We start from the raw sequence: 19,726 nt of genomic DNA on the forward strand, positions 1-19,726 counted from the left end.
ATCATGAATAAAACTGTCTTCAACTGCCTCCTAAAGAACAAGAGTGAGGGAGCCAGGCACATCTTAGAATCATAAAATAGAATCATAGAGTTGGAAGGGACCTCCAGGGTCATCTAGTCCAATCCCCTGCACAATGCAGGAAACCCACAAATATCTACCCCAAATTCACAGGATCTTCATTGCTGTCAGATGGCCATCTAGCCTCTGTTTAAAAACCTCCAAGGAAGAAGAGCCCACCACCTCCCGAGGAAGCCTGTTCCACTGAGGAACCGCTCTAATGGTCAGGAAGTTCTTCCTAATGTTGAGCCGAAAGTTCTTTTGATTTAATTTTAACCCATTGGTTCTGGTCCTACCTTCTGGGGCCACAGAAAACAATTCCACACCATCCTCTATATGACAGCCCTTCAAGTACTTGAAGATGGTGATCATATCACCTCTAAGCCACCTCCTCTCCAGGCTAAACATCCCCAGCTCCTTCAACCTTTCCTCATAGGACTTGGTCTCCAGACTCCTCACCATCTTCATCACCCTCCTCTGGACCCATTCCGGCTTGTCTATATCCTTCTTAAAATGTGGTGCCCAAAACTGAACACAATATTCCAGGTGAGGTCTTACCAGAGCAGAGTAAAGCGATACTATCGCATCATGTGATCTGGACACTATACTTCTGTTGATGCAGCCCAAAATTGCATTTGCCTTTTTAGCCACCGCATCACACTGTTGACTCATGTTCAGCGTATAATCCACTAAGACCCCTAGATCCTTTTCGCACATACTACTGCTAAGACAAGTCTCCCACATCCTATAACTATGCATGGAATTTTTCCTACTGAAATGCAGAACTTTACATTTATCCCTGTTAAAATTCATTTTATTGGTTTTAGCCCAGTTTTCCAGCCTGTCAAGGTCATCCTGTATCCTGTTTCTGTCTTCTACTGTATTTGCAAACCCTCCCAATTTAGTATCATCTGCAAATTTAATAAGCATTCCCTCTATTCCTTCATCCAAATCATTTATAAAGATGTTGAACAAAACAGGTCCCAGGACAGAACCTTGAGGCACTCCATCTTGCTGGGCAGGTTATTCCATAATTATGGGGCTGCCACTGAAAAGGTCCTGTCTCATGTACCAACCAGATGAGTTTCTTTGGTCAAACAGTCAGTCAAGAGATGCCTCAAGGATACCACAAGAGAATGTTTAGGAAGGCATTTTGTAAAGGGAAACAGACCCTGGACTATGTATAGGATAATATAATCTCTGATAAAAACATAGCTGACTTTGCTACCCAACCGTGCCATTTTGTTCTCACCCATAAGTACTTCAGATCTGGCAATGAGCTTTTCCTTCGGATCAATGGTACAGCCATGGGCACTCGCATGGCCCCACAATATGCTAACATCTTTATGGCTGACTTGGAGCAGCACTTCCTAGATTCCCACCCACTCATACCTACCTTATACCTTTGTTACATTGACAACATCTTTATGGTCTGGACACATGATAAAGAAGCCCTGGACGCATTCCATCAGGTTTTCAATGACTTTCACCCTACCATCAACCTGACAATGAACCAGTCTATGCAAGAAATACATTTTCTGGACACCACTGTAAAAATAAACAATGGACGCATTGACACCACTTTATATCGGAAACCTACTGAACTGACAAACATACCTGCATGCCTCCAGCTGCAACCCCAAACACTCCACACAATCCATTGTATACAGCCAAGCTCTACGCTACAGCTGCATTTGCTCCAATCCTTCTGACAGAGATTCTCACCTGAGGGATCTACAACAAACCTTTTTGAACTAAAGTACCCTCCTGATAAAGTCAGGACACAGATCAACAAAGCCAGAATGATACCCAGAGAAAACCTGTTACAAGACAGACCCAAAAGAGAAAATAACAGAATACCACTAGTGGTCACACACAACTCTCAACTTAAAACAGTTCAACGTATCATCAACAACTTACAACCTCTTTTGGACAGTGACAGCTCTCTTTCAAAAGCACTGGGGGGTAAGCCTTTGCTTGCACACAGACAGCCCCCCCAACCTCAAACAACTCCTCACCCACAACAATACAGCATCTCATCTGAGCATGGACACCGGTACCAGAGCTTACAATAAACCCAAGTGCCAACTTTCCTGCCACATATACCCAGACAACACAATCACTGGGCCTAACAACATTAAGTATACCATCTCAGGCTTATTCACTTGTTCATCTTCCAACATTATATATGCCATTAAATGCCAACAATGCCCTTCAGTTCTCTACATAGGGCAAACAGGACAAACCCTACACCAAAGGATAAATGGACACAAATCTGACATTAGGAATCAAAGAACTGAGAAATCTGTGGGAGAACATTTAACCTTCCAAAGCATTCAATGGGTGACCTCAAGGTAGCTGTTTTACTGCAAAGGAACTTCAAGAACAGAATGGAGAGAGAAATTGCTGAATTACAAATTATTATGAAACTTGGAACAAACACCTCCCCAGGACTGAACAAGGATATTGGTTTTTTTTATCTCATTACAGATGCTAAACCCACTCTCAGTGAGTATAGCTATACATCCATAGTATTCCAATGCGTTTTTCTTTTAGAATTGTGTATCAGTATAATTATTTGTATTGACATACTCAAAATAGGGATATTGGCTGTATAACTCATTACATATGCTTTACCCATTTGCACTATATTTTATTGTATTCCTTTTTTCTATGGCAAACTAGAATTATATTTACATGTTAAAAAGTAAATTAGGTGGACAAGAATATCACTATCCAATGTATTTCTCTTTTAGCTGTATTGACACACTCAAGCAGGGACTTTGATTGCTTATCCCATTACATATATTGAACCCATCTCCCATTGTCATTGACAGACAATCTCACATTTTGACATGCTTTTGCATGCTCATGCTACTCAGATCAAAGGTTTGCTCAGTTTGTTAATTTTACTGCATACTGCTGTTTTGTTGCTTTCGCATGCTCATGCTACTCAGATCAAAGGTTTGCTCAATTTGTTAATTTTACTATTCTGTCATTGTACCATTTTACAATCTAAACCACTGCCTACCAGATAATTTTACTTCACTGTCATTGGTTCTTAAATCTGTACCATGTTGCATTCTGGGCCACTGCCTACGAGCTATGTATGGCTCTGCTCAGCTATGTATGGCTTTGCTCACTGTGTTGGATTCCTCGTCTGATGAAGTGTGCTTAAGAGCACACGAAAGCTTACGTTCTAAATAAAAATTGGTTGGTCTTAAAGGTGAGACTTGACTCCTGCTTTGTTCAACTGCTTCAGACCAACATGGCTGCCCGCTTGGATCTATGTATAGTATGTATGACAAGGGTTTTCCCCCTGAACTATGGCATAAAAGGGGAGGTCATATTATATTTGCATACAACTTACAGTTATGCCCAGTAATAAAAATTTGGGGGGGGGGGGTATAATGTATTTGGGGAGGGGAGTTGTCTTATGTATAGGATCATCTTTCTTTCAAGTAAATATGGTATCTGCTATACATTCCCTGTTGTCACTTCATTATATTCTAATAGGGTTGTCAGCTGGGCTCTTCATGCCAGCAAGAGCAAAAATAGGGGGAGGTGAAGAAATGTTACATATAACATTGCAATGTCATTGTTCTGTACCCAGAAGTGATGTCACAATGCCGTTACAAATTCCCAATGAAGCTTTGGGGAATTCCTAGAGCACCACATAAGATTTATTAATTAGGGAGGAAAAAAATAGAAAGGATGGAGATAACAGAAAGAGCACCTTCATAACATTTGAGAAATGAGGACATAAGTTTAAAAAACTGGCACAGTGCCATTGATTTAAAACTCACACTTTACACAAAATGCCAGTCCTCTGAATAAATTGTGTGCTGAGAAAGATATGAAGACACTATAATCAATTGTTCTTCAATACTATGCAAGTGAGAATGAATGAAGAGAAAACACATCAGGGTTTTGTTTTGTTTTTTTAAAAAATCAAGAACATGCCAACAATTTCAAAGGCATTTCTTTGAAAGGAATTTTTAATAAGCAATTGTTAGACCCCAGCAATGTTACTTGTTTTGTTTCTTGAAATGAAAGCAGAGGAAATCAGTACCTGCTTCCACACAGAGTTCCCTCCCCGCCCTGGTTTTCAAACTGGAGCATTTTTTTTAAACTCTTCCACAAAACATCATGCTGCAATTGTCTTGTTTTCAGGTTTTCCCCATCCTCAGTATGGTCTTTCCTAAACCCTCTCTAATTTATCTGGAAAAAACATGGTCCAAGCACATTACCATGTCCCCTGAAGTGAATGTTGTACATTTTCTTGCCCTGCAAAGAACTCACCCATATTGCTACAATTTTTCTGCTATCACCTCTTTGTAGATGCTATTTTCTTCACATTTTTTTCCTGTTGCACTATATATATATATATATATATATATATATATATATATATATATATATATATGTATGTCTAGCCATATTGGCTGAGCTGTGTGTCGCTTAAAGAGCAACCCCACTCTCCAGCCCTAAGAAAAATGAGGATTGAGACACTGAGGAATTTCTAGCCAACCAAGCTTGGTTCTGTCAATAAAAGGTGGGGAGAGGCCCTTTCCAGGCCTATTTTGGCCTTTGAGGAAGAACTCATTGGGACCTGTACTGACTAGAGTTGCCAGCTCCAAGTTGGTGGGAAATTCCTGGAGATTTTGTAGTGGAGTCTAAGGAAGCCAGAGTTTGGGAACGGGAGAGGCCTCAGCTGAATAGAATACCATAGAGCCCACCCTCCAAAGCAGCTATTTTATCCAGAGGGAGAGAGATCTGTTGTCTGGAGATCAGTTGTGATACCAGGAGATCTTCAGGCTCCCCCTGGAGGTTGTGAATGAAAAGCCTAGAGTTCCACAGAGAATGACTCAACCAACAACAAAAAACTGTGGAAAATAATGAAAAATTAATGAAAAATACTTCAAAATTGTATTAGAGAATTAAACACTTCAACTTCACACACTTTCACATATAATTACATATAACAGCATATTATCAAAAATGCAAAGTATAAAGTACAAGGAATAAATATTCAAAAGTGCTTGCAGTTAATCCATGTCCAGTTTGAAATCCTTGAAAACTATTACTTAAAGTGCCAGTGTCCAATGTGTTGCAATTGCAAATAATTCTTGTTCTTCAGCAAAGAATTTATGTTGTTAAGGCGTTGCTTTAAACTTCCTTTCTTTAAAAACATTTATTATATAGTGGAAGGTCATAAGCCTCTAACAGTAAAGCTTGTAATACTGTTTCAAATGTCTTCATCTGAGAGACGTGTTCCACTTATCAGCTTCCAGAATACCACATTCCTGTGACACTAGCTCTGGAGAAAACTGGAGATTGTAACTGGTTTGTACTAATTGTGGTTTTGTTATGAATCCAGTTAGTTAAGTTGCAGCACCTCTTAGGCCCTCCAGACTATGGGATGATATCTTCTTTGCTAGGAGGCATAGGTTTTATGTCTATAGGAGGAATTGTTACTTATGTTTGGTAGACTCACTGACATTTGTTGCAAAAATCATAGCTTAAACAAATTACAACTTATTGAGCTACTAAATACAATCTCTGTCTGGGTGTCTGCCTCCTTCCTCTTGACTAACATCAATTTATAATGAAAAGGCTACTTCAAAAACTCTATATGTTTCAAAAGGAACTGGAAAGGCTGCCTCTGGACCTTTCTGCATGATTGCCCACCAGAATATTTCCTTATCGATACACATTTTGTTCCCGAGTTAAAACAGAAAAAGAAAAAATAGCATTAATATCTAGCATGCTGGTTTTTTACATTAAAAGGCCATTTTTCTTCCACAACACTGCACTCTAACATGCAAATACTCCTTTAGAACCTAATATTACACATTCTATGGAAAGTTTTACCACTTCCATCTACAGAATGCATAAAAACTGGGCCTAATAAAGTAAAGCAGAAAAATGCATGCTGGTCAGAGTTTTGGGAAAACATGCCATATATATTAATCATTACTTTGTCACTATTATACTCCAAAGTGCCCTTCTCAAATATTGGATCTTTCTCAGGTCTCTCGACTTTAAATCTATTTCAATATTAGATCTCCAACCGTATAATGGGTTGCATGGTCTCTAAATAAGGCTACCAACCCCCTGGTCCGGGCGAGGAATCTCCTGCCCGGGAGGTTCTCAACCCGCCGGCCCACATCAGGCCAGCGGGGGGAACCTCCCCTTGTGATGCCGTCACGCGGAAGTGACATCATCAAAATGGCGCCGCCCATGTGGGACCGCTCTAGGTGTTTCCAGGAAAACTATGGTTTTCCCAGACGCTTTAGCCGTTTGGGAGGTTAAAACTCTATGGCACTTTTGCACCATAGAGTTTTAACCTCCCAAATGGCTAGAACGTCTGGGAAAACCATACAGTTTTCCTGGAAATGCCTAGAGTGGCCCCGCACGGGGTGCCGCCGTCATCGACTGGGTGACGTCATTCATCTTGCGCGTGCGTGATGAAGAGGACTTGGCAACCCTATCTCTAAAGCACATATACTAAATTGGTGTACTAATTTAGTACACCAATTTAGTATATAGTACTATGAATACTAAGGCACCATGCAGAGTTAAGCTGCCATTCCACAACAGAAATGCCAGGTTTTCCATTCCCACTTCCTGCCAGATCTCCCTGCCACCACTCAGCTGAGTAGTGGGGAGGTGGAATCCTGAAGAAAATGGAGGGGGATGACCAGCATCACCAGCAATGCCATGACATCACTTCCAGTGCAACATATAAGTGATATCATCAGAACGGGTGATGCTGGAGCATCTTCCCAAAACTCTATGGTTAAACCACAGAGTTTTGAGTGAATACTAGAGCATCACCCCATGTGATTATTTCATTTCTGGATCACATATTAGTGATGTCACAACACTTCTGGCTAGGCACCCCTCAAAGCAGGTCTCCTGCCTACTGCTTGCCTACGCCTGGCAACTCTATTTCAAACCAGGAAGGAAGGAGGTGGCAATAGCCAGGGGGTGTGCTGGCAATAGCCGGGGGGGGGGGGGGTGCAGACAGTGCACCACCTCCTCATTAACTTGTCATGCACTCCACCACCAGTCATCCCCTTTCCTCCCTGATCCTACCACTACTTCTCTTAGCCATGAGCTCCAGTAGCCACACTTTCACCTACTGCAGCTGTCTCTGAAATGCCCCAGAAAGCTGGTGAGGGTGCATGGAGCTCTGGGCATCTGCCAGCCATGCTTTAAAAGGCAGCTCCATCCAGTAGGCATGGTGTGGCTTTCCTGTCCCTGAGGGATCGTGAGTGGCTGGGCTGGCCTGGTGTGGCTGCTCCTGGCCACTGAATGTACTACAGCAGCAGCCCCCAAGGAAGCACCTGAGCAGTGCCAGCGCTGCACAGACAGCTGACCCAGCAGTGGGCCAGGCGAGGCAGGATAGTAGCGGGCAAGTTTGGGTGCCTGGGCAGTAGATGTTCAGAGAGGAGGGAGAAGGAAGGTCCTGCAGAGAAGACCCACCCTGCACCTGACTGTGCCTGTGCCAGGTTGGTAAGGAAGGTGCTTGCTGCAGGTGTTATGTGACACTGTCACATAACACCTGCATGCGCAGGTTGCACATCAGGGCATGCCCTCCAAGTCCCTGACAATTTTCTGGCTACAGGGCTGCGTTGAGGTTTTCAACAGAAATGAGTGTGCTACAGCCTAGGCCTGTTTTAATACACAACCTATGCTGTGCACATTATGAGAAGACAAGACTCACTGGAAAAGATGATAATGATAGGAAAAGAGGAAGAACCAACATGAGATGAATTGACTTAACAAAGGAAGCCATGGCCCTCAGTTTGCAGGACCTGAGCAAGAGTGTTCACAATAGGACACTGTGGAGGTCACTGATTCATAATGGTCACCATAAGTCAGAAGTGATTGATGACAGCTGTTGAGGTATATCTTGAACTGTTGATAACATTTAATAGGATAGATGTCTCCTCTAATATATCTTTAACCCAGAAAATCAACATCCTCTTGGCTTTTAAATCAGTGGAGGGCATTCTCATAATTAAGAACTACCTTGTAAGCCCAGTTCCCTTCCATTGCTACTTATTATTCACTACAGAGTAAATATGGAAACAGAGTAAATTAATAGAGTGCATACCTATGATGAAAAGTTTCCAACTCACCACTGGCAGGGGTTCTTTGCTTTCAGGTCCTACCTCTCTGCCACCAGCCAATCCTACCATAAAGTTTTGTCCAAAAACCAGAGCATCACCTCCCACAATGTCCCTGACAAGCCTATGTAACTTCTGGGTCACATAGGAATATCATGGGGGTTTTTTGTCTCCAAGTAAGTTCACCCCTCCCCCATCTCCTGCCAGCAGGTCTGGCAACCCTATTTCAACAGTATGTAATAACTGATGGGGCAGAGCTCACAAAGTTCATGCCTTTATTTTTGTTTGTGAAATGTTAGCGGGCACATAATAAAAAGTTATTAGAACCCTGCCAAAGCCTGGCTGAATTTTCCCCCTTTAACTTCCTCATTCATTCTACTTTCCTTACAAGGAAAAGTGGTGATTACAATCTCAATTCATGCTCTCTCATAAGGCAGGTAGCTTCTACATTTATTAAGTTCTTGATTTTGACTGCATTCATAAGAAAGCAACATGTCATAGAAACCTTTCATCCTGAGATTAAACAATTTATATATACATCAAAATTTAAATTATTGAAGTTTAAGACTGTTTGCTTCACATCTGGTGCAAACACCCAATCCACAATGTGTAGGACTCAGTATTAACTGAGGTAGACAACTAACCTAGGAATCCAGTAATCAACACTGTTGAGGTCAGGTCAGTAAGGCAGACCCACAAATTATTCCCACCAACAGAATGCCTAACCCATTTTGTGAGGACTAGGAGCTAGTTCACACAGACAATTGATACTGCAGATCAACAGTTGTAATTTCCCACTCCACATGTGTGCCCATGTTCTTATGAGGTAATTCTATGAACCAGGTGTTACACTGACAGTGGTTTCTGCCAGTATGACAACACCTCCCCCCCCCGGCCGGGCTACCATGATTATTGGAATTGCTGTAGGAGTATATCTATCAGTTCACTGATAATTCCTTTTATATTATTGCAAGTATGCATGTGTCTTGAGCTGATCATGTGTGTGTGTGTGTGTGGGGGGGGATGTCTATGTGAACTGCCTCCCAGGAAACATGAGGCTCTTCCCCAGGCATTTTTCATTGGAAGAAGAGCCACTTCAAGTTATTCCAACATCAAAACTTGTAACAAGGGATTTTTTTCTTTATGTTTTCTTGCAACACTGAAATGAGTATGCAGAGAACTGAGGAGCAGCCTGGCATACCTGTGTCTTTAGTCACAGCATCTTTCCCATGATATTACAATCAAAAAGCTAAATCCTGTAGGTATTTCTTAAAAACTTGCTATCTCATTTATTTATTTACTTCATTTACACACCATCTCTCTCCTCTAAGGGGACACAAAGCGGCTAGCATCCTTCTCCTCTCCTCCATTTTATCCTCACAACAACTCTGTGAGGTAGGTTAGGCTGAGAGTATGTGACTGGTCCAAGATCACCCTGTAGGGTTCCATGACAGAGCAGGGATTTGAACTTGGGTATTCCAGTTCCTAGTCCAACACTCTAACACTCCAGCACTCTACAGCACACTGGTTCTTATCCATCTAAATAGACAGATAAGTGTTTAAAGATGCCATTTCAGTATTTAACTATTTGCTTATAATACTTACTGTACAGTGACCCAGTGGGATGTAGTATTTAGAGTTTTGGACTAGGTGTGATTCTCCACTCTGTCGTGGAAGCCTGCAGGGTGAACTTGGGCTTGGCACACACTCTCATCCTAACTTACCTCACAGGGCTGTTGTGAGGATAAAATGAAGGGCATCCAATGAAACTGATGGGTAGTGGGTTCAAGATGGACAAAAGGAATACTATTTACACAGAGAGTAATTAAAAAGTGGAATCTGCTGTTGGAGGATGTGGTGATGGCCACAGGAATAAACAGCTTTAAAAAGGGATTAGATAAATTCATGGAGGATAAGGGCAACTTGCACATTCAGAAGCACTAAGCCTCTGAATCCCAGAGCCAGGGGGCAACATCAGGGGAAGGCCTATGTCTCTATGCCCTGTTGTTGGTTGTCCAGAGAAACTGGTTGGCCACTTTCTGAGACAAGATGCTGGACAAGATGGACTATTGGTCTGATCCAGCAGGGCTCTTCTTAACTCATGGCCTTTCTGTTTCATAGATTTCCAATTTTTTTTTTAAAAAAAACCTGCCTACATATGTTGCCACTAATTAAATTGGCAGAAATGTCATAGTTAAATTCAACTATGAACAGGAGAGACAAGTTGTTCTAAACAGACTGCTTTGTCTGCAAAGGCTCTACAGATTATAGAGTTTTGACAGGTTACCAAAAATATTTTATCCTCTCTTAAGAATGTGACCCTGGATCAACTTTTACCACCTTGTGCCCTAAAGGGACTTTACATACTGTGTCAACAAACTAGATAGAAATGTATGTTCTTTATTAATTAACCATCTGCTGGAACCCAGTAACAGTGGTATTGCTGGACTCCTCAACAATTTCTTATCATAATTACTCTCAGTTGGCATACTTTGTACTGTAAATTGCGTGCATGTGTGTTTAACGGAAGAGGTCTTCAGCCCAGGTGTTTAGGCTGGCTAATGCAGTTACTGCTTGTATTGCACAAATCCAGGCTTTAACTATTCCCAATCTAAGAAATGTCTGTCTCTTCTCCCTCTTGATCAGTCTCATCTTCCATCCTTATCTACTATCTCTGATTGGATTCTTGCACTTCCTAGCCCTCACCCCATTCTGCCGCCTCTACAGATGATCATTCTACTTCAGTGGCAGTGGTGAAGGCCAAAAATGCCTTTAAGACTGCGTACAGATGCATGACATTTCACTACATTTGCAATACATGTGGCATTTTCTGCCCAGGATGGGTCTGAGGGGGAACCTGTTTTTCTTCTTTGAGAAGCTGGCTTTGCACAGTGCTAGCTGGCTGGCCCTTGTCTTGATTGTGAAGCTACCTCCCTCACCCCTTCAAAGTACATCTGTGTACAGAGCTAATTGGTTGGCCTTTATGTTAGTCATGAAGTACGTCCTCTGTGTATTGCCAGCGAAAATTTCAAAGTAGAAAAACAAAGAACCATAAAAATAGTAAACTGCTGAACTTTTAATTGGGTAACCATGCAGGCACTTTGAAAATAACCAGAAGCAAAGCAGACAACACAGCTGAAGTACAGGAGGATGGGCAACAATCAGAATCAGAGCCAAGCACATGAGACAATGCAGGAGGGGGGTGGTTGGGAGCAGAATTTGTCTCTTCCCATTCTTTCTCCTGTTTCTATTAATGTCTCTAGCCTCAGATGGTCCAGAACTTGTACATGGAATGCCAGCTTCCTAGAGCAATGGCCTAATATTTACTTGGAAAAGATTGAGCTTCATGAGAAAAACTGGGTGCCATGCACATTGCAAACTCCCACTTGGAAGTTCTTCCCCCTTGTCCCTGTCCCTCAAGGTGTTGAAGTCAGTAAGATAAAGACCACTGGGCTGTGCAGGTTGTACCCAAACTGTATCCCAAATTAAACATCTGAGACAGGTTCTGCAACCACCTCCTTCTCAGGCTGTGGCGCTAAGACAAAGATCCTGTAGCTTTTTTTCTGTTTCTTTCAGAGGCACACAAACAGCTGGCAGTGGGAGGACTCTGGAAAGCTTTTCATGTGCTGTTCTTTCAAGGCCAGGCCTAGACAACTGAGGACCCACTAAGAAGAATGATACCCACCAACAATATATTGTGATCTCCCCAGGTGCCTGACACCATCTCCCTACTCCCAGTTTTAGCAAACAGGAGCAAGAGGTCTGTCAAACCCCTACTGGGCTACCATGCATGACTGGTCATCTGTTTTTGGTCATGTTGCTTCTCAAATCAAAACAGGCGTAATGCAATGCCAGCTCCTTCATATTCTTCCCGCTACCTATCCTCTTGCTTCATCCTTACAGTACTTGCTTATGATATTGGGGGGGGGGGGGTAAATCTGTGCAAAGCTTTATAACCCACATTTGTATATATCTGAAGATTCCACAGCTGTGGCAATGCACTGAGATCATGAGCAATATGTATTTATTGTTCTTTACTCTGAAGTATATTTAAGATCAGAATGTAAAGCTGTTTTCACACTTAGGCTGCTTTCACATGGAGATTTTGCTCTGCTTTCATGTCTAAAATGGTGTTTACAGGAGCACCTGCATGATGTCTTCCCCTCATCATTCACTTTTTGCATTTCCTCTTGCTTTGCTGTGGTCTGTCCCAAACCAGACTGGTATAACTTTGAGAGTCTTAGTCAAGGTGCCTTTGCACACTATCTGGATGTAAGAGTACACATTTTTTCTGGTCCTGCCCACAGCAGTACCATTTTATGGCCATAATTTCCCCACCCCCATCAGAGTGTTTTGTTTGTTTGTTTGTTTTTGTTTTCTTTTTTGTTACTACAGTATTAAGTTATGGCAATACGTCAGTTATCAGCTATATCTTAAAATCAATAGATGTTATATCATTATAGTTTAAGGTTATAACAACATGTCAGTTACTTGGGACAGGGGGCTGGAGGCTGAGGCAAGGAAAGTGTGGGGGAAATTACCATATGGATGCTCCATTGCTGCTACAAATGTCTCCACATTGGTACCAGCAAAGCCTGCCCAGAGCCTTAAGCTGAAGCAATTAGTACAGCTGGGTGGGGAGAGTGGGAAAGTCAAAGACCGTGGGCAATCATGCCCAGCGTTGGCTCAGTCAGGGGGCTCTCACACTGCTTTCTGCAGCCTACCCCCATTGGGCCAGTTATATGTTGGCCAGCTATACACAGAGGAGGCGGAGGAGCCAGCAGACTTGATCCAATTTAGTCTGCACTGAATGTTTAAAAGTAGGGGGCTGGAGACAGGCTGGACATTTGGAACAGTCTGTCAGGACCCCCCTCCCCAAGCATTCGTATTTTAATTTTTATGGCAGTCATCTTTGCTGTGTCAGCAGGGGAGTGCAGATTAATAGGGCCAGGAAGGTATAGGCTTTGCGGGGGTGGGTTGCTTTCCTCATAGCAGAAGTGTATATTCTGCATATGTTAGAATGAGCATAACTATCATAACTGGCTGCTGGCTAGGGACATACCCTAAGGAACCTGTGATCAATAATGTTGTGGCCTGATTTTCTCCTAGCCCAGTGTGTGTGTGGTTCTTCTCTCCATTTCCTTTAAGCTGGTCTCCACTCTGCACACAACATAATAATAATAATAAATTTTATTTATATCCCGCCCTCCCTGCCTCGGCAGGCTCAGGGCAGCTAACAACATTTCTTAAAAACATACAGAAATAAATAAAACCTTTAAATTTAACAATATAAAACAATATAAAACATTAAATTTAACAATATTAAAAACCAGTCAATACAATTCGATAGTTTGGTCTGACAGTGCTGGTGGTGTTTGATGCTAGTTCTGCCAGTTTATACACAGCGGTCTAGGTCTTTAAACCGCATTGGCGGATCCTTATTTAACAGCCTTCTTTAGCAGTCTGAATAAGCAAGTTTAAAAAGGGTGGTCTTGCAGGCCCTGCGGAACTGGTCAAGGTTCCGCAGGGCCCGCACCTCCTCAGGGAGTTGGTTCCATAGGGCAGGGGCCGCGGTTGAAAAGGCCCGTGCTCTGATATTTTGATGTTTAATCTCTTTCGGCCCAGGGATAGCCATTAGATTTTTCCCGGCTGACCTCAGTGCTCTCTGGGGTTCATATGGGGAAAGACGGTCCCTCAGGTAGGCGGGTCCTCGGCCATATAAGGCTTTAAAGGTAATGACCAACACTTTGTACTGGACCCGGTATATAATCGGCAGCCAGTGCAGTCCACGTAGCCCCGGCTGTATATGTTCCCATTTCGGGAGTCCCAACAACAGCCTGGCCGCCGCGTTCTGCACTAGCTGCAACTTCCGGGTCCGGCACAAAGGTAGCCCCAAGTAGAGGGCATTACAGTAGTCCAATCTTGAGGTGACCGTTGCATGGATCACTGTTGCGAGGTCCCGGCGCTCAAGGAAAGGGGCCAACTGCCTTGCCCGCTTCAGGTGGAAGAATGCTGACTTGGCAGTGGCTGCTATCTGGGCCTCCATGGATAATGAAGGCTCCAGTAGAACACCCAGGCTCTTTACCTGGTGCGCTGCTTTCAATGGCGCACCGTCGAAGGCTGGGAGAGCTATTCCCCCTCCCAGAGCACCGTGACCCACGCAAAGGATCTCTGTCTTCGCTGGGTTCAACTTCAGCCCACTCAGACTAAGCCACGTCGCAACAGCCTGTAAAGCCCGGTCGAGATTCCCTGGGGCGGAGTCGGGCCGGCCGTCCATTAATAGATAGAGCTGGGTGTCATCTGCATATTGATGGCAACCCAGCCCAAACCGCCGGGCAATCTGGGCAAGGGGGCGCATATAGATGTTGAACAACATCGGGGAGAGAACTGCTCCCTGAGGCACCCCACAATCCAGTGTGTACCTCCGGGACCGCTCACCCTCGATAGCCACCCTCTGTCCCCGACCCAGGAGAAAGGAGGAAAGCCATTGTAAGGCCGACCCCGCAACCCCAATGTCGGCGAGGCAGCGCGTCAGCAGCTGATGGTCGACTGTGTCAAATGCCGCCGACAGGTCTAACAGCATCAGCACCGCAATGCCGCCTCGATCCAGTTGCCGCTGGAGGTCATCCATCAAGGCGACCAGCACCGTCTCCGTTCCATGGCCCGGCCGGAAGCCAGACTGGCATGGGTCTAGGATAGAAGCATCATCCAGAAATCTCTGTAGCTGCAACGCCACAGCCCTCTCAATAATTTTACCTAAAAACGGTAAATTAGACACCGGATGATAGTTCACCAATTCGGCCGGGTCTGCTGTAGCTTTTTTCAAGAGAGGGCGGACCAAGGCCTCTTTCAGAGGTGTTGGAAAATGCCCCTCTAGGAGGGATCTATTTATGATGTCCCGTAAAGGACATCTAAGCTCCCTCTGGCAAGATTTAATCAGCCAAGAGGGGCAAGGGTCCAGATCACATGTTGTCGGGCGAGCAGCGGAGAGGATTCTGTCAACTTCCTCCAGGCTGAGTGGGTCGAAGTGATCCAGCACTGAACCCGAAGACAGGCACGGAGCCCCAATTTCACTCACTGTATCCAATGTGGTAGGCAGGTCTTGGCGGAGTAACGAGATTTTATCTGCAAAGTATTTCGCAAATGCCTCACAGCCTATTTCTAATTCTCTAGCGTTTGGTTTGCCTTGTGGCAATGTTATAAGATCCCCAATTATTCTAAATAATTGTGCTGGGCGCGAATTTGCAGATGCAATCTTGGTTGCAAAGTAATCTTTCTTTGCAGCCTTGACTGCCATCTCATAAGACTTCATAAACGTTCTATAGGATGTTCTCGTCGCTTCATCCCGAGTATGCCTCCACTGCCTCTCTAGTCGTCTGAGCCCTTGTTTCAGCTGGCGCAGCTCCAAGGTATACCATGGAGCCAGCTTCGTACGAGGGCGCAGAGGACGCCGGGGTGCAATTTCGTCGATAGCCCTGGATAGCTGGCCTTGCCAGATTTCCACCAGGTCATCGAGGGAATTGCCAGTGGGCCAGGGATCCCTCAGGGCCGTTTGGAACCGTTCCGGGTCCATCAGGCCCCGAGGGCGAGCCGAAATAGGCTCTCCGCCCATACAGGGCCAGTTATATGTTGGCCAGCTATACACAGAGGAGGCGGAGGAGCCAGCAGACTTGATCCAACAGAAGGAACACACAAAATATTTATTTCATGAATGCAGCCTTAGCTTGTTTTTTGGTTTTTAAAAAAAATTTCCCCGCACCTGCAGTTCTATTTGTCATTTCTACATGAAAAAAACTGTAACTGAGACTATAACAGGCATTCTGCTCCATCTTGCACTGCAACATTTACATGTGCACATAAATAGTGTTCAAGGGACACAACTCACTTTCAGTTGTCATGTGAAAATGCCAGCAGCTCAGTGATTACACCAACTTCTTGTTTATTCTGCATTAGCACATTCTGTGCAAATATGTAACACCACGTAGCTGTTTTGTGTTACTTCAGAAGTTCAAGAATGGAAGGGATAAACTAAGTGAAGCAACAATAATAAGGTCATGCCTTTTATTGTTCTAAAATAATTGTACTAATCTTGCTGTGATCAGAATTCAAAGCCAAAATAATCTGTAGCACTTTCCACATCCAGAATACCTTCATGACCATGCAACAAACAGAATCTGTTCTGCACATGCTTATAGACTCCCCAGTATGGGCTTTAGTGGGATTTTGCAGTCAGAACTCTCAATTCTGCCAAGACTTGCAAACGGTAACTAAGACCACATCCACCACAATTGATTTCAGTTGGACACATGTTAGTAAGTGCAGGCAATTTCACTAGCATCTGAAAAGTGTTCATGGTCCCCTTCAAAAACTGAAATCTCCCATTCCCACTGAAAGCTTCATCCAATGGAACCTTAGTTGAAAAAATATGTATGAAAGGGTAATGGGACTGGGCAAAATCTAGCAACTACCCTCCACTGTGTGAAGACTCACATATGTTTAAAAAAGAGATGCTCTTTGGAGAAACAAAAATGCATGGTAGCAATTCTGAGGTGGTGCCTACTACCCCTTCTCAAAATTTCAACACTTCCATGCTCAGCAAGGGGACCCCTGCTCTAGACTTTTAACATCTGATTCTCTCTTTGTGTCTCTTGCTCTTTCACACACAATTACTCTTATCTCAAAATACAGTGTCCTAAGTCTTTAAAAAAATCTGTTTCTGAATGACAAAAACACATATCATAGCAATTGGTCTGCAGCCTGACCTCTGGTCCCCATCCCACCCCTGCTCTTCTTGCTTAAACCCTAAGAACTCAACAGCATTTATAGGTGATTATGGGTATTTGTGATTTTTCATACAACCAGTCTGCAAATTTGAGATTTACGTTTTTCTTTTAAATTACGAACTATACAATCAACTTGATCAAAAGCCAGAGCCAGGATCTGAGAGGCACACTGTCATGGAAGTTCACTGGGTGACCTTGGGTCAGTCACCCACTTTCAGTGTAAGGTACCTCACCGGCCAATGGTGAGGATAAAATGGAGGAGGAGAACAGGATGTAAGCTCCTTGCAGTCCCCACTGGAGAGAAGGGGGGGTATAAATGAAGCAAATAAATACATATGTTAAAATCTATCATTCAGACATGAGACTTCCTATGATATAACGAATGTTATTGGAGTAGGATTAAAGTGAGCTGCTTTAAAATACCCAGTCAGCCCTGACATTCTCTAACTGTGCAATCCTAAACAGAGTTACAGTGTTCCATACCTAATAGACTTAGATGGATGTAACTCTCCTTGGGACTGTACTGTCTCAGCCAGATACTTATATTTTAGTCGAGTCCACTTCACAGAAGCTAAAAATGGGATCACCCTCCACCCCGTACAGATCTCTCAACCAAGTTCCTTGCAAGGAAGCTGACTTAGAAATAAGACAAATATAAATCTGTATGTCAAAAGAGAAGTTTCAGACTGCCCTTGCCTGCAAATCAAGCCTGACTGGCATGCTAAGTTTAGGTTTTCCCGGGACAGGTTTGCTTGCTTTTGTCCTTTTGACTGTGACATTTCTTGACCCAAGAACATTAGTCTTGCATATTTGCTGCTATTGTCCTGCAGGCATCGTTGTCATTCAAAACGGCCCTGTTTTACCTGTTTGAGCCGGAAGCTTCCTCAGGTTGGCGAGGCTGTTGCTGCAGCTGCCTGGGTTGTCGTCCTTGCACTCTTCGCCTGGTATTCTCTGGCACTGCTGCTGGGGGTCTTCCGTGTCCCGCACAGGTATCATCATGGCTGTGTGGAAGCTGTCCTCTCGTGGCGCGTCGGGCTCCAAAATCGTCACGGGATGACCACCACGGACCCCTGGCTGTCAACAGAGGCGCCGCTTACGGTTGCCCGGGTCATGGCAGCGCGTGTAGCAGGAGCGGGCTGAAATCGGAAAAGTTACGAAGTAAGCCGCGCACAACTTTGCCTTCAGAGTTGCAGGAGGCTTTGCCCTTTGCGGTGACACAGGCTGTTGCTATTCCGGGGGAGCCTATCACAAGCAAGAGGGCGGGCCTTCTTTCTCCAAGTATTGTTTTTGCCTGTAAAGCAAATAGCTGGGGACCGGCGTCGAGGGGTGGACGGAGCTCAGCAGGCATTGGAGAGGCGCTGCTAGCAGAAAGCTCGCTGACGTTCTTTCCCGTCGCCCCCCGCCGTTGCATTTTCCCTTCTTTGTCAAAGAAAAGAGTCGGAGGGTTTGCTGTGTCAGCAAAAGATAGGGCGCTCTCTGCCCAGCTCCACAACAGATGGTAGTGATTCTCTTTTGCCATTAGGAGCAATTAAGGAAGAAAACATGGGGAGAGAGGCATGCTCCTAACAGAAAGTAAAACCCCCACATGCCTGGGTTTGGTTTTTATTTATTAATGATTTTATCAGTGCCACACAAAGACGAAAGATGAACTTTGGACAGTTAAAAGAGAAAATTGATAGATTCTTGTTTTCGTGTTACAGGGAATGCACGTACATCCTGCCTGTACATGCATACATCTGTTTGGAAGAAAACATACAAATGAAACCGGGGTCCAATGCATAAATTAATGTGCCGTTTCATCGCATATTCAGCTATACTTGAGTTGACTCTAAGATGAAAATTACTCAACCCATGTATTTTAAAAGATGGAGTGTACACTGTGCACAGATTGTTTGTACCAATGTTCCGTCTAAGCTGTGGAGTCTTGTGAGCAAAAATTCTTCTTTGTGGGCTACTGACATTAAAGTTGTGGGCTACTGCATAAATTAGTTTGCTCTGTGGCCATTTTTCCAGAACTAAGACAAAAATGTGTGGAAAGGAAAGGTCCCCTGTGCAAGCACCAGTTGTTTCCAACTCTGGGGTGATGTTGCTTTCGCAACGTTTTCACGGCAGACTTTTTATGGGGTGGTTTGCTATTGCCTTCCCCAGTCATCTACACTTTCCCCTCAGCAAGCTGGGTACTCATTTTACTGACCTCGGAAGGATGGAAGGCTGAGTCAACCTTGAGCTGGCTACCTGAAAACCCAGCTTCCACTGGGGATTGAACTCAGGTCATGAGTCAGCTACCTCAAAACTCAGCTTCCACCGGGGATCGAACTCAGGTCGTGAGCAGAGTTTAGGACTGCAGTACTGCAGCTTTAGCCGGAGACTAAAAAACCATGAACTAGCTCACACCGACCGAGCTTAGGGGGAACAGTGGTCTGTACATGTGTTCACTGTAACTTGTGAAAGGGACTATAGATTGCTGGGGATGGGAGGGAGAAGTGGCTCAGTGGTAGAATATGTCAGGAACAAGTCCCTGTCAGTTATAACTTGAGATGGCATTGCTGTTTGTTTTGCTGGTAGTATTATCCTTGCCCATTAGTGATCCATTATTATCAAGCATTTATCTGATGTACTAACTCCATACTGTAATTGTATCCATGGAACTAACCCTATTGCTTTTTATTATTATTTATTTAGCATTGTATGTGTCATGGGATGCTCTGGGCCTGCAGGTGGAAGAGGAGCACAGGGAGACAGCGCTAA

General features: G+C 44.0%; 1 protein-coding gene across 1 annotated transcript in view; it reads right to left on the minus strand.

Moving 5' to 3' along the window:
• SLC2A12 (solute carrier family 2 member 12) overlaps positions 1-18,192 on the minus strand; it is a 57,478-nt gene extending 39,286 nt beyond the window's left edge. Inside the window, exon 1 of the mRNA XM_060239734.1 lies at positions 17,842-18,192. Within this exon, the coding sequence (XP_060095717.1) occupies positions 17,842-17,977 (136 nt within the window). The 5' untranslated portion in view covers positions 17,978-18,192. The remainder of the gene's footprint in view (positions 1-17,841) is intronic.
• Between the last annotated feature and the right edge of the window lie 1,534 nt (positions 18,193-19,726).

Source organism: Heteronotia binoei, chromosome 1, assembly GCF_032191835.1.
Source record: "Heteronotia binoei isolate CCM8104 ecotype False Entrance Well chromosome 1, APGP_CSIRO_Hbin_v1, whole genome shotgun sequence".
NCBI classification, from domain to species: domain Eukaryota; kingdom Metazoa; phylum Chordata; class Lepidosauria; order Squamata; family Gekkonidae; genus Heteronotia; species Heteronotia binoei.